Genomic DNA, 13,538 nt, shown 5'->3' with positions numbered 1-13,538 from the left:
CCAGTGTCCCTAGCTGAACTAGTCCACCTAGCTAGAATAGAAAAGCTAGAATAGAGATGATGATTGTGCCGCCAGTACAAGAAGGACGTGGAGCTGTTGGAGAGGATCCAGAGGAGGGCCACAAAGATGATCAGGGGATTGGAGCACCTCCCCTATGAAGACAGACTGAGGGAGCTGGGCTTGTTCAGCCTGGAAAAAAGAAGGCTGCAGGGTGACCTCACTGCAGACTTCCAGTACATAAAGGGAGCCTACAAACAGGAAAATCAACTCTTTACAGGTGTAGATAACGGCAGGACAAGGGGAAATGGTTTCAGTTGAGGGAGGGAAGATTTAGGTTGGATGTCAGGGGGAAGTTCTTCACAGAGAGAGTGGTGAGGTGCTGGAACAGGCTGCCCAGAGAGGTTGTGGATGCCCTGTCCCTGGAGGTGTTCAAGGCCAGACTGGATGGGGCCCTGGGCAGCCTGGTCTAGTATTAAATGTGGAGCTTGGTGGCCCTGCATGTGGGTTGGAGAGTCATGATCTTTGAGGTCCCTTCCAACTCTGGCCATTCTGTGATTCTGTGATTGCAAATGTTTGTATTGTATGCAATTCTGTATGTACATATTTAGGCTTAATTTAGAATTAAAACTGACATATTTTGTTGAGGTGAGCTGGTAAGTTCTGTGTGATAAAAGGTTTAATGAATTGTTTTATACTAAGCTGAAGTAATACTAATTGGAATAATAATACTAATTGCAATGTTTTGTGTATTCACTGTCTTTAAAAGCAAGATTCCATAGTATAGCCATGCTATATGTCATGTCTGTTGCTGTAGTTGAATCATTTTCTAAGAAAAAAAATTAAAAAAAGAAAAAGGCACAATGAATGCATGTATATAAAGAGTCAGACCTGCATACTTTTATTGACTTGAACATTTTACAGCAAATCGATGCATTGATAATCATGTAGTTGTTGACAGAAGGCAGGCAAAAATGTACAGTAGCTGTGAGTCAGAAGACAAGGCAGTTAAATTTATTTGAAAGAATGAAGGACTTTTGCATTTATAATGACTATTTTTATATCTTCTATATGTAAGTGACTATAAAGGCTGGACAGCCCTGCATCATGCTGCCTTTGGAGGATACACTCGCACAATGCAGATAATATTGGATACTAATGTGAAGTGTACTGACAAAGTGGATGAGGAAGGGGTATGTGTTCACATAATGCAATTTGTTTGTCATCTCCTGTTACTTATCAAGCATATGTTGGAGGTACAAAATTGGTAGATTTTATTACACTATTACATGTATTCTATATAAAGTCAGTATATATTTCATCACTGTTTATCATGTAGAGTAGCTTATTATTAGTGAAGCTATTATCTAGTTCTTTATTGTGAGAAACAATGAAAAGAAAGGTATAAGTAGACTAACAGAATAGATAAAATACCAAATATGTTGGACTTGTCTCTCTTGCTCCCTTTACAATGCAGCAGTATTTTCGTTACATAGTAAAAGCATTGGTAATTCAATTTAAAGAACTCGTACAGATTAAAAGAAATCAGACATCAAATCAAACTCATTAACATACTGTTTGAAATTTACCTATATTGCACACTAATACTGAACAGGTACCATCATGTTTACTTATCTGTCCCTCACTGTTTGTTAGCTACAAAAATTAAAGGTCTCACTGTATTGGCCTTTCCTACATACAGCTGAGTTTCCTCTTTTAATATAATGTTGTGACTGTAAACCTAGAATAAAGAACTTGTTTGTATCAGAATCTCCATGACTATATTCTATTGTTTAGTTTTATCATAAAGGTATTCAGGACTTGTAACAGAGAGTATTATGTGGCTTTTCAGCATGGGAAAGGACAGAAATATGTACTTTTTTTTTTAAATGTGCCTTCCTGTTGCATTGCTGTCCCACTTTTCTTCACAGAACACAGCTTTGCACCTAGCTGCAAAAGAAGGACATGCGAAAGCAGTAAGGTTACTTCTTGACTACGGTGCAAAAATTCTGTTGAACAAAGCAGTAGCTTCTTTTTTCCACGAAGCAATACACAACAGGAGGAAAGATGTAGTGTCAGCTGTGATTTTGCATAAAAGGTAAGACACAAAGAAAATGCTTTTTGAATTTATTTTCCTTTTTTATTGTTTTTCATTTTGTTTTAAGTGAGATTAAGTATTGAAAACGTGCTGTTTAATGAGTTCTTATTTTGAAATTTCAGATATTGCCTTATACTCTAGTGAGAGTCACTAAATCTTGTTACGTTAAGTTACTTGGGGTGTTCTTTTCATATTAGATTGAGTATTCAGATTCTGGGGAAGGAAAACAACCAAATAAAAAAGCATATGTAGACACCATGTGAATTAAGTAGTCCTTCCCTTGTTTTCCCTCTTCCTTTGTGTATAATTTAGCCCTTTCACATAATGTTCAATACTTACTGACTTTTTAATCAAAAGATAAGCTCAATACCATTCAAGAGAATTAATTCAAAATTATTGTTTCAAATGTGTTACAAATATTTTAAAATGTGGCAGTTCAACTACAGTTTAGAATATTTTATATTACAATATAATCAAGCTCTATTTCAAGACCAAAACATTTCACTGTTGACTGATGAGGACATCTTTTGGTTAGTGCTGAGGGAACACTGCCAGTATTTTGTAACACTTACCAGTATTCACCTCATCTTGCAATCCAAGATTCCAGCTTTATTTGAAGTTCTCTATGGAGTACAAAGAAGGACACCTATTCTTGAGAAGGTCTTAGCATAGTTGACACGTTTGTTTAATTGATAACAGAATTAAATATGAATCATTCTCAAAGAAGTATCTGGAGTGTTACTCAGTTATAGCTGATTTTCTACTTGGTGGTATGTAAACTTATTACGTATTGTGACTTGCAAGATAATATCTAAAATAAAACTCAATCCCAAAAAAGTTTAATGTTGCCCAAGGAGGTTGTGGATGCCCCATCCCTGGAGGCATTCAAGGCCAGGCTGGATGTGGCTCTGGGCAGCCTGGTCTGGTGATTGGTGACCCTGCACATAGCAGAGGGGTTGAAACCAGATGATCGTTGTGGTCCTTTTCAACCCAGGCCACTCTGTGATGATTCTAATTTAAAAAAGAAGCAACTAATTCCTCCGCAATAATTTCAACTTATTTTGCAGATGGGAAGAAGCTGTTCTGACATTCTCTCACTATTCTAGTGCCAATAAATGTCCTTTGCTGGAAATGATTGAGTATCTTCCTGATTCATTTAAAGTAAGTTTGCTGTTTGTTTAAAAGACATAGCTGCATGAAAAAACTCAAACTTAATTACGTTGTATCAATCACCATTGTTTTTCTAATGCTATCCTAAATAACATGGATTATCATAAAATAAATTAAAAAAATTGTAAGTTAATTTAGTTGTGCTGTAGTGATAGTTCCAGGCCTTCCTGGTCTCTTGAATTTCTTAAAAATTGATAAAGATCTTGGCTTCCTGAGCAAAATGGAGTGATAAAAGCAGCCTCGCTGTGTATTATATATAGCATATATATTTAAAAGGATTATAAAAATGATGGAAGTTAGGGGAGAATTGGTTTCAAGTAATGTGAGGTAATTTCACCTTCTGAGTTAACTCTTAAATCAAGCTAGAGAAAAGTTTTTATTTTTTTATTAAAATTGCTTGTTATGTATATATTCAAAAATGTTTTCCATTGTACACCTTTAAACTAACATATTGCCTTGTGAACTGCATAATTTCACTATTTAACTCCTATATGTCAACTCTGTAATTTTGTGTATGTGTAACATACACCATAAAACCTGACTGAATCATCTCTTCTGTTAGAGGACTGCTGTGTTTGAATGCCTTTTTCTTCATTCACAAACTTTCTGTTCTTATTGGTGAATATTATCTGTATCACCTTTGTTCACATTTCCGTTCATCTTCGAAGCTCGTTTTGGACAACTGCATAATAGAGTCTTCAGAGGAAAAGACAAGTCGAGACTTCTATGTAAGTAGATGAAGAAATGAATAAAGGCAATACATTTTATGATCTTGAGGTCAAATATGTCACAGTGTCCCTGGCAATGTATTAGCAACAGAACATTATCTGGAAAAACATTAAGTTAGAAAACCATTGACCTGACTTTTAACTACTAGTACTGGATTTAAATGTAATACTTTTTCAGTATTTTCTGTAGCTGCACAAGCATCCTGGTATAAATTGAAATTGCTTTAACTTTAGTCATGAGTGATTCAATAGTTACTCTCCAATAACTGTGCATTTAAAATATATTCACAAAAAAAACCCACCAAACACCTCAGTTCTTGAAAGACCTTGAAGTCACTTCATCAGATTCTAGCAGTCTTCAAACATTTGTCTGTGTTATTCTCTGAGAAGCCTGTAATTTAATTCTCTTTACTGTTTGACACTGAAAGAAATACTTGAATGTATGTATACTTGAAAGCTTGGGAAGAAAGCAGTACATATATTTTAATGTTTGTAAACTTGGTATGAAATGGCATGTCTGTAGATAAATATCAAATGTTACCAGAAAAGACAAGTGACTGATCTTTGGGCTGCAAATAGCTTTGAAGTCTAGTTTCTGTAATCTTCATGCTTACACATTTTAGCAAGTGTAACAACAAACCTGAGCAATCTATCAACTTTAATCTTGTTGTGTAGTTTGTTGCAATCAAACTGAATATCGCAGGTGGGCTGTGGATATGCCGAAGTAACAGTGACAGACAATAGTGCATATAAAATACATGCTTGTCATAAGAAGTACAATTGTTATAAATAATTCAGAGTTCAGTGTGGGTTTTATTGTAAATTCTTCTCCAAAATCATAAATAGAAGATTCTGAGGAAGCATGAATGTTCTACAGTTGCATTATCTTTAAAGCCATAATGGAAATCACCTTATGAATTCCTGCACTGGATTGTGTGTACATCATTAGTAGAAAATTTGCAAATTTTCTGTTAGTACACATTTTATTTATATTGTATTATTAATGCCATATAACTTCTGAATACAAGCTTTTCTTTGAAGTCAACATTAAATCAAATTCTAATTACATGAATGATATTTTTAGTTTTTTAAGAAGATATGTGTATTTTTTTCTATTGCAATAAAACATATTTAAACAATTATGTTACAATCACATTCTGTTTCGATGTCAAGTTCACAGGCAGACTGACCAACAATTAGTACACATCAGTTTTACAAACACTGTGATATGATGCACTGTTTTTTTTCTCTCGGGATAAGCTTTTTAAAATTCAGCATATTATCTAATCTTTATTGTTCAGATTGAATACAACTTCAGATATCTTCAGTGTCCCCTGACACTTAACAAGAAATTAAAGGAAAGTGAAGATATTTTCTATGAACCGCTTGCCATTTTAAATGTAAGTATTTTATTTCACTCTGACATAATTCCATGCTGCCTTGTTTGTGATAAAATCAAGGGTTTGTTACATTTTATCATAACGTCTCTTCTCCAAAGACTCTAACTCTGTACATTTGATGTGTCTTGTTATGAAGTATGGGTTAAAGTTCCTGTAGTCTGTGTAATACATAGCAATTCTTTCAGGACTAGTTTATTTCAGTCACTATGAACGTTTCAAGACAACGTGTTGAAGCAGGCAGGTAGTATGTCAAAGAAAACCATGCTCCAGTCCTTGTAATGACCATGAGCTGGAAGAAAAGGCATTGGAAAAACTGACAGAGTTGACTATTTCCATGTGTTGATTGTGAAAAATTTCTGTGCCTAAAACAAACTTTGCTGTTCTAAAACATTGCCAGTTTATTTTTACTTCTTTTTTATTTTTTTCTTCCCAGAACCAATACAGAGAGATCTTGCTGATTTGTTTGCTTTTTTGGGCTTACTGTTGGCAATAAGATTTGGTGTACTTTTTAATAATAAAGAAATTACTTTCTAGTTAAATGTAGCTAGAAAATCACGGTCATTTCACATCTGTAGTTAGCAAAATGTTTACTCCTAAAAACTTAGATAATTAATCAGTCTTCCAGATTTGTCTGCCTCTCTAGCATGAGAGCTGCAGAAGAGAAAGTGGAGGACTGGGTAGGCGGAGAAGACAGAACCATAGCTTTTGAATATACAAAAGACCTTTGCAGTATCTTACACAGACACTGTAGGTTTCGTTACACTAGTAATCAAGTTAAGAAGGTTGGCTAGCTTGTTTAGTAAGCATGTTACTTAGCCAGAAGAGACAAATTTGATCCTTGATACTTGTTTTGTAGGCCATGGTACGGCACAATCGCATGGAGCTACTTAGTCATCCCGTGTGCAAAGAATATTTGCTAATGAAGTGGTACGTGTATTTTAATGTATAAAAAAACAATATTACACATCAGGATGAAGATTATTATACCTTGGAGTTGTTTAGTGGAATTCCCATAGTACTGTGGCATTAATGACGCCAATGTCTTTTGTATACAACACTCATAAATGTATACAGAATATGCTATGTAAAATGTAACTTAGAATTTAGTAGTGATTCTTTGATATGTATGGAAGAAGCAGCCACTGTCTTTGCTTCCACATATTTTCTAAAAAAATATTTAATAGTATAAAGTTAAAAAGAATATAAATGATGCTTTAGAATGTCTGCTACAGTTCACACAAAGCTCAGTGAACATTGGTCACAAAATAATGTTTGAAATAATACTTACAATGAAAACATTATTGGCTATTAAATTTTAAATGCATGCTCTTCTAAATTTATCAAATGTTGTAACATGGAGTATTTTTTACTTTCAAGGATGGCTTATGGTTTTCGAGCACATCTAATGAATTTAGGCATTTATTCTCTTGGTTTGATACCATTGACTCTTCTGGTCACCCACATACAGCCAGGAAGATCTTTGAATGGGACAGAAATCTATGAAGCAAGACCATTAGAGTATGAGGTACTGAGTTTTCTTACTCTTTGCAATATATTTAGAATGGTTGTAGAAGGAAGCTGTGATTATTTTGAACTGCTAATTATTTATCAACTCTAAGTAGAATTCAAGTGTTTATTTTGATCCATTCAGCAGAGACGTCTGATGCTAAATTTTAATTATGATTTCTTATTTTTAGTGTATTTTCTAAAAACTTAGCTGGTAAATGACTATTTCAGTTTCTTCCATGAATTGAGTGTTCCTTTAACACTGAAAAAAAGGAATAACACATATCTAACAATAAGGAGAGAGCTAACAGTGATTTTTTTTTTCAACTTTTCATATATTTTTATTTTTCAGACAAAATAAACTGATATTGCTTTTTTTTTTCAATTTTGACATAGAAATAGTTGTCAACTGTTAAGTCTTTTTGCCTATTCAATTACAGCTTTATTTGCCTCTATTTTCTATTGCATTTGGGAGAGGCCTCCTTATGGCCTTCTAGTAATTAAAGGGAGCTTATAAACAGGAGGGCAAGTACTTTTTACAAGATAATAATAACAATAGGACAAGGGGAAATGGTTTTAAATGTTAAAAGGGGAGATTTAGATTAGGAATTAGGAGGAAATCTTTACTCAGAGGATGATGAGGCACTGAAACAGTTTGCCCAGAGAAGCTGTGGAAGCTGTAGAAAACAAGCATGTGGGGAATTAGCTTTACAATTGATTTATTAAAGTCAAAATTCACTGTTATTTTCTGTACCAATATAAGGCATCTCACTATAAAGTTCTTTGCCTGTACTGGTTGTAAATAAAGACATCAAAGGGAACAGCTACGTAAGGGTGTCAGGACTCCAATTTGTGCACCTTCTAAAGACTTCAGTTGTCATTTCTTATGCTACAGTGTGATAGTTAAGTTATGGACTGAAGAATTTATGTTTATGTAGAGGCAAAACATACTGAGAATGTTGCCTACATACGGCAATTCCATTCACAGCTGTTTAACTGGTTAACAGCAACTCTTTAGCATGGGAATACTGAAACTCTTATATTCGGTTTGAATTACTTATTCACAATGTAATTGACATGAATTTAACAACAAACATTAGTAAAACAGAATTTTAGCCTGTTAGCTTGCTTCAAATAAACTTAGTATTATCTTAGCATAACGTAATATAAGGTAGGCAGAGCTAAAATAAACATTGTTCATTTAATAATTTCTAATTTGCCTTGTGCTCTGTTTTTTATTTCAGGGCTCATACTTCACAAGAGTGTGTATGTGTTTAGTTTTAATTATGAGCTTACTGGGAATTTGCAAAGAAATATTTCAGCTCATTCAGCAGGTAAATATATACAGGAATAGATTCATAACATTAATTACAGTGTGCACGACACTTTATATGATATTAAAATACAACTAACTTTTTTCTAATTACAAGGGAAATATAATTTATTTCTGCAAATAAGATTAAAAGTGAGAAGAACATTTAAATAGTGTTATTTAATTCAGTCTCTTAATGATGAATGACTTGTAAATATGTGTCTGTCTCTCTTAAATCCTAGAAATTGAAATATTTGTTGGATTACTCCAATCTATTGGACTGGACAATTTATAGTACAAGCATAATTTTTGTGTCTTCTTTATTTATTAACACACCAGCTCATTTGCAGTGGGAATGTGGAGCAATTGCTGTATACTTGTCTTGGATGAACTTCTTGCTTTATCTTCAGCGGTAACAATTATTTAATTGCTCTGTAATAAATACTTTCAATATTTCCAGATAGTTTACATACCCTAGAGCATAATTGATTGTTAATCCTATTATTTATTTATTTAAGCTATGCAAGTTTCTAGATTAGGATTTAATGAAGAGTTTTTTGTTGTTTTTTTTAACCTAATAAACTGTAAAGTAATTTTTGGTGCTTTCCATGCAAAGAATCAGTGTGTTATGATGAATAGAAAAGAAACAACAAAGTATTTTGATGTTAAGTAATTGTGTATTTTTTTTAAAGAATGTCTAGAATTTCACTAAAAAAAAAAAAATCAAACAAAAAGTAACTGACTTCCCCTTCCCCAAATAAATACTGCTACAAAAGAAGGATGTAAATCACAGGTGGCAGAAGGAGAACAGACTAAAGTTATATAACTTGAGTGAAGATATTTCTATTAGCAGTTTATAGAGTAAGATGTACACCTCAGTTGTCTCCATCATAATGCTCTATAAAAGTATCGCAATAGATGAAATCATTTTGTGAGTTGACATTGACTCTGTTTATTTGTTGATTAATTTCTAGAGCATTTCACTGTAGTTGAAATATTGAAGGATAAGGTTTGTCAGTAAAAGCAATGTCAAAGATATAATCTCCTTATGACATTGCATTTGTTGACAAACGTTGTACACGTGTCTGAGCTTAGATAACTAATGAATGGGCTTGTCCTCTGTACTTTGCTGTGTTCTATGGGCAAAATGATATTGAACCTAAGCAGTAAAAATCAAATTCCTTGAGTGTTCAGCCTTCCTTCTTATGGTAGATTAAGTGTTATCCTTCCCTGTGTATTATTCATTTGTTTGTAGACAGTAGAATGTAATAGTTACTGTATGCTTAATTTTTCTGAGTCAGGCCATCTCTTCTCAAAGCACCCTTAGCTATTGACTCTTGACGTCAGTAGAACTGTAGCAAATAAAAACAAATTTATTTATATTAAGATTAGGTTTGCTTTACTTTCAGCTTATCTTTTTAGAGATGCACAAAATATTTCAGGGGGGAAACCTCGGGAAGGGATTTTCTCACTTGTGCTACTGTTTTAGCATAAAACAGTCATCTGGTTCATCTGGTCCTTGTGTCTGGCACAGAACATAAATTCCTGAGTTCAGATTCAGGAGAAAAACTAGATTAGTCTGCTTTATGACAGTGTGTGTTCTGAGATTTGGTTGATGTGTAGGCCAGGAATGGGGTGAGCTTGCCAGAGGACAGGCTGTTGAAAACACAATGACTTTAAACAGTGCTCTAACTTCAGTATTTATTTTTTCTTATGTTTTTGGTTCACTTATTGCCTAGATTTGAAAATTATGGCATTTACGTTGTGATGTTCTGGGAAATTCTGAGGACTTTGATTCGGATCGCGGTCGTTTTCTTTTTCCTGATATTGGCCTTTGGACTGAGTTTCTTTGTCCTTTTGGGTTCACAGGTTAGTTGAGTACCATTATGATTTCTTTATCATTTTGGATGTTGCCTTTGAATAAAGAATTTCCTAAATTATTTAGAAATTTCATAGTTTTGTGGGGTTCTGTTAATTTCTCTATTTCTTCTTTTTCAGCAAACATACAGCACTCCACTGCTTTCTGTAATGAAAACATTTGCAATGATGCTGGGAGACATAAATTATCACGATGCATTCCTTGATCCATTACTGAGCAGTGAATTGCCATATCCATTCCTGAGTTACACAGTTCTGATTATATTTACTTTGCTTATTCCAATCCTACTTATGAACTTGCTAGTAAGTAAACTGCTTCTTAATATACAGAAGTGGTTAAGTGTGTGTGTGTGTGTGTGTGTGTGTGTATTTATATATACTGTGTGTGTATATATGTGTGTATATATATATATACATTTGTACACAGTTTTGACATATAGAATTACTTTAGTAATCATGTGTAACATTCATTCATAATGTAACAAATAAATATTTTTAGTGACATCAAGTTGCTTTTCCCTTAATTGTTGCAGAGTTATCCTGTACATCTTCAGATATGTACAACTAAGTAACTGATGAAATTTGCTGAGCTGCAAGAAAGATCTTCTCTACTTCTTGTGTTTGGCTCTAGAATAGGCAGGAGCATGGCCTTCTCTCTCTGTAAGGACTTTAAAAAAAAAAAAAAAAAAGCTTCTGCGTATATGAAGAGTGCATAAATATCAGAAGAAACTGTTTTTCTTCTTTGCTGAGGCATAGTCCCTCTGGTCTCTGCTACACTCTGACTTTATCCTGACATTAGAAGAAATGTAAGAGCGAGGGATTAGGGATATAGTATGAATGAAGAAATTATGTTTCCAGATTCAAGTGCAACAAGTTGAACTTTAATTTGTATTTAAATGTAACAATTACAATTAAAAGCACAGGTCAGATTATTAAAAAAAGGAAAAAAAAAAAAACCACAAAAAATGTTTCTAGCATCTTTGATCCTGTGCTGTATTTTTAGATTGGTTTGGCTGTTGGGGACATAGCTGAAGTGCAAAAATATGCTGCCCTCAAAAGGATTGCAATGCAGGTAAGTAGCATACCATGGAAACACAACTGTAGGAATTATCACTGCTAGAAAACCATCCAGATAATTAGCTAATTTATCACCATCATCACTAACTAACAACTTGGCATCTTGTAAAGAAAAGTTGAATATGGGCATCCTATCCTTACTCTTATTTTCAGTTCTCTGCATTTGTGTACTGAGAAGATACTCTGAAATGCCAGGTATAACTAAGGAACTTAGTAGTATTTATAAATGTATTTAGATACCTTAATATATATAAAGACTTAGTAGAAGTGAAGTATAAGGGCAGTTCTTATGACAATTAATGCTTTCCACCTGTTGAGGTATTTTGTTGCCAAGAGGGAAGAAGAGGGAAAGTGGTATCTTGCAACTTCAGATCTTTACTGAGCGTGTAACCTTTTGTGTGTTTGACTGTAACAGTCTGCAGTAGGCTTATACTAGATATCTATTTTTTTTTTAATAAATATCTGTGTTCAGTATTTTTTTAATAGATATGTATGCTTAGTATTTCTGTAGCAATGTGAGAATAAATGGAAAGTTAGTATCTGCTGAGAAGACACTTGTATAACCAACTTGCACTGCTCACAGGAGTATTTTCCTTACAGTGATTCCTCTGGCCTCTTAATCTCTACTTGCTCTGTCATATCCTAGGAAAAGTGTATAGGAAATTTAAAGGGAAAAATCACTCTCATTATTGTTTAGTCTCAAAATCTTTGGCTATGAAACGTATTCAGGCTTTGAACCTTTCTGTAATTCTATACTGCAAGCCACAGAGTAATGAAATGTTCCAGTCATTACACAAGAGTTAACTCTAAAACAGTTTCAGTTTTAAGAATGCATAGCTGTGTGAAATAATCAACTCCACAAAAAGCTATATGCTGCTTTGACTACATGGTATCTAGTGTCTGGACTGCATGGATCAAATACCATAGAGTGCTGTGTACATATCCTCTGAGACGTGATGCCTGGTGATTTGAATATACTGACATAATAGTTATTTTCATGTTATAATGTGTCTCCCTATCTTAAGAGAATATATCTTATTCTAAATGCAAAATAATGTTTAGGTTAATCTTCACACAAACTTAGAGAAGAAGCTGCCATTTTGGTTCCTAAGTCGAGTGGACCAGGAATCAATCACAGTCTATCCTAACAGACCAAGATACTGTGGATTTATGGTAAGGTTATGAGTAGTTGACTCTAGATTTTTGTACTAAAATTTGATATGATTAACTTAGTTTGTACAGGATTACTTCTGTTGCATTAATAAGATTAGATCATTAATTGATATCAATGACTGTCTGATCTTAAAGTGACAGATCAGTTTGAGTGCAGCCTAATTTATTCAGCTATAATTAGTGCTTTGAATTCTCAGTGATAGGTGATGTTATTAGTCAAGAGAAGTTACGGAAGTTTTTCAGACTGAAAATGTAAGTACTCGCTTCAGTCTTCTTTTTATCTATTTGTCTACTTCTAATTCCATCTGCTGTTGGTAGACTGAATTTTCTGATTAAGCAATAGGAATGTTTAGTATTCTGAAACTAACTTTATACCTGAAACTACTTTTAGCATTAAGAATGTGTTGAGGCTGTTACTGTTTACCCATTTAGGATTATTTATCTGTTTTCAGATGATAGTACTTTATTTCATCTTGATACCATGTTTTATTTAGAGTGTATTCCAGTATTGCTTTGGGTGTGAGGACTCTACCACAGATGCACAGAGCACTGATACAACATTAGAATTGGAAGTTCTGAAGCAGAAATACAGGTATACGTTTTCTTATTACTGTAGCAGTAAGTAGAGCCCTGTATTACAAAGGTATTGCTGTAAACTAAAACTCAATACTTAATCCGCAAAGTTAAATTTAATGTATCTGTTGTCCTTAAATAAACTTCACTGGTATGGTAACTTAATTTATATTCTGTGATGTATTTACTTTCAAAAGAAAGTGCTAAAGAAATATGCTTATCCTATGGCAGAGAAAGAGCACGAGCTTGTTTTCCTCTTGCAGTGAACTATATTAATAGGGAAAAGGCACACTCATTTCCAAATTAGAGGTTTGTGTATGGAGGTTTTCCAGAGTTATTTTAAACTCACAATTACTCTAATTCCAACTGTTTTGCAGATACACACAATCAGTAACTGACTTTGAAGTGGTCAGATGGTAAATCTGCTTCAGATTGTTTCCCCAAATATGGATTGCTGTCCTGATTCTCCTCCAGACAAATCATCTGTTTTCTAGAGGCTAGGAAGAAATCCTCTGTACTGTACATACCAATATACCCCTAGGAACACTTTCAGAAAAGCCTTCTGTGAACGTGCAGCTAGGAAAATCTATTCTCTGTCCCACCCCTTTCTATCACTCCCCCACCAA

The 13,538-nt window shown here is 33.9% G+C and overlaps 1 protein-coding gene across 1 annotated transcript; it reads left to right on the top strand.

Moving 5' to 3' along the window:
• The first annotated feature begins 1,055 nt into the window (after positions 1–1,055).
• TRPA1 (transient receptor potential cation channel subfamily A member 1) lies at positions 1,056–12,972 on the top strand. Its single transcript, XM_019614085.2, has 14 exons — positions 1,056–1,190; positions 1,929–2,095; positions 3,163–3,256; positions 3,934–3,993; positions 5,295–5,393; positions 6,250–6,320; positions 6,771–6,918; positions 8,144–8,233; positions 8,454–8,623; positions 9,951–10,080; positions 10,210–10,392; positions 11,093–11,161; positions 12,229–12,339; positions 12,834–12,972. Exons 1-14 carry the CDS (start codon positions 1,134–1,136, stop codon positions 12,963–12,965), a joined length of 1,581 nt encoding a protein of 526 aa, XP_019469630.1. The 5' UTR covers positions 1,056–1,133; the 3' UTR covers positions 12,966–12,972.
• The last annotated feature ends 566 nt before the right edge of the window (positions 12,973–13,538 follow it).

This window comes from Meleagris gallopavo, chromosome 3 (assembly GCF_000146605.3).
Source record: "Meleagris gallopavo isolate NT-WF06-2002-E0010 breed Aviagen turkey brand Nicholas breeding stock chromosome 3, Turkey_5.1, whole genome shotgun sequence".
Taxonomy (NCBI): domain Eukaryota; kingdom Metazoa; phylum Chordata; class Aves; order Galliformes; family Phasianidae; genus Meleagris; species Meleagris gallopavo.
Note: the sequence above shows the minus strand (reverse complement) of the source record. Positions and strands in the feature narration are given on the sequence as shown.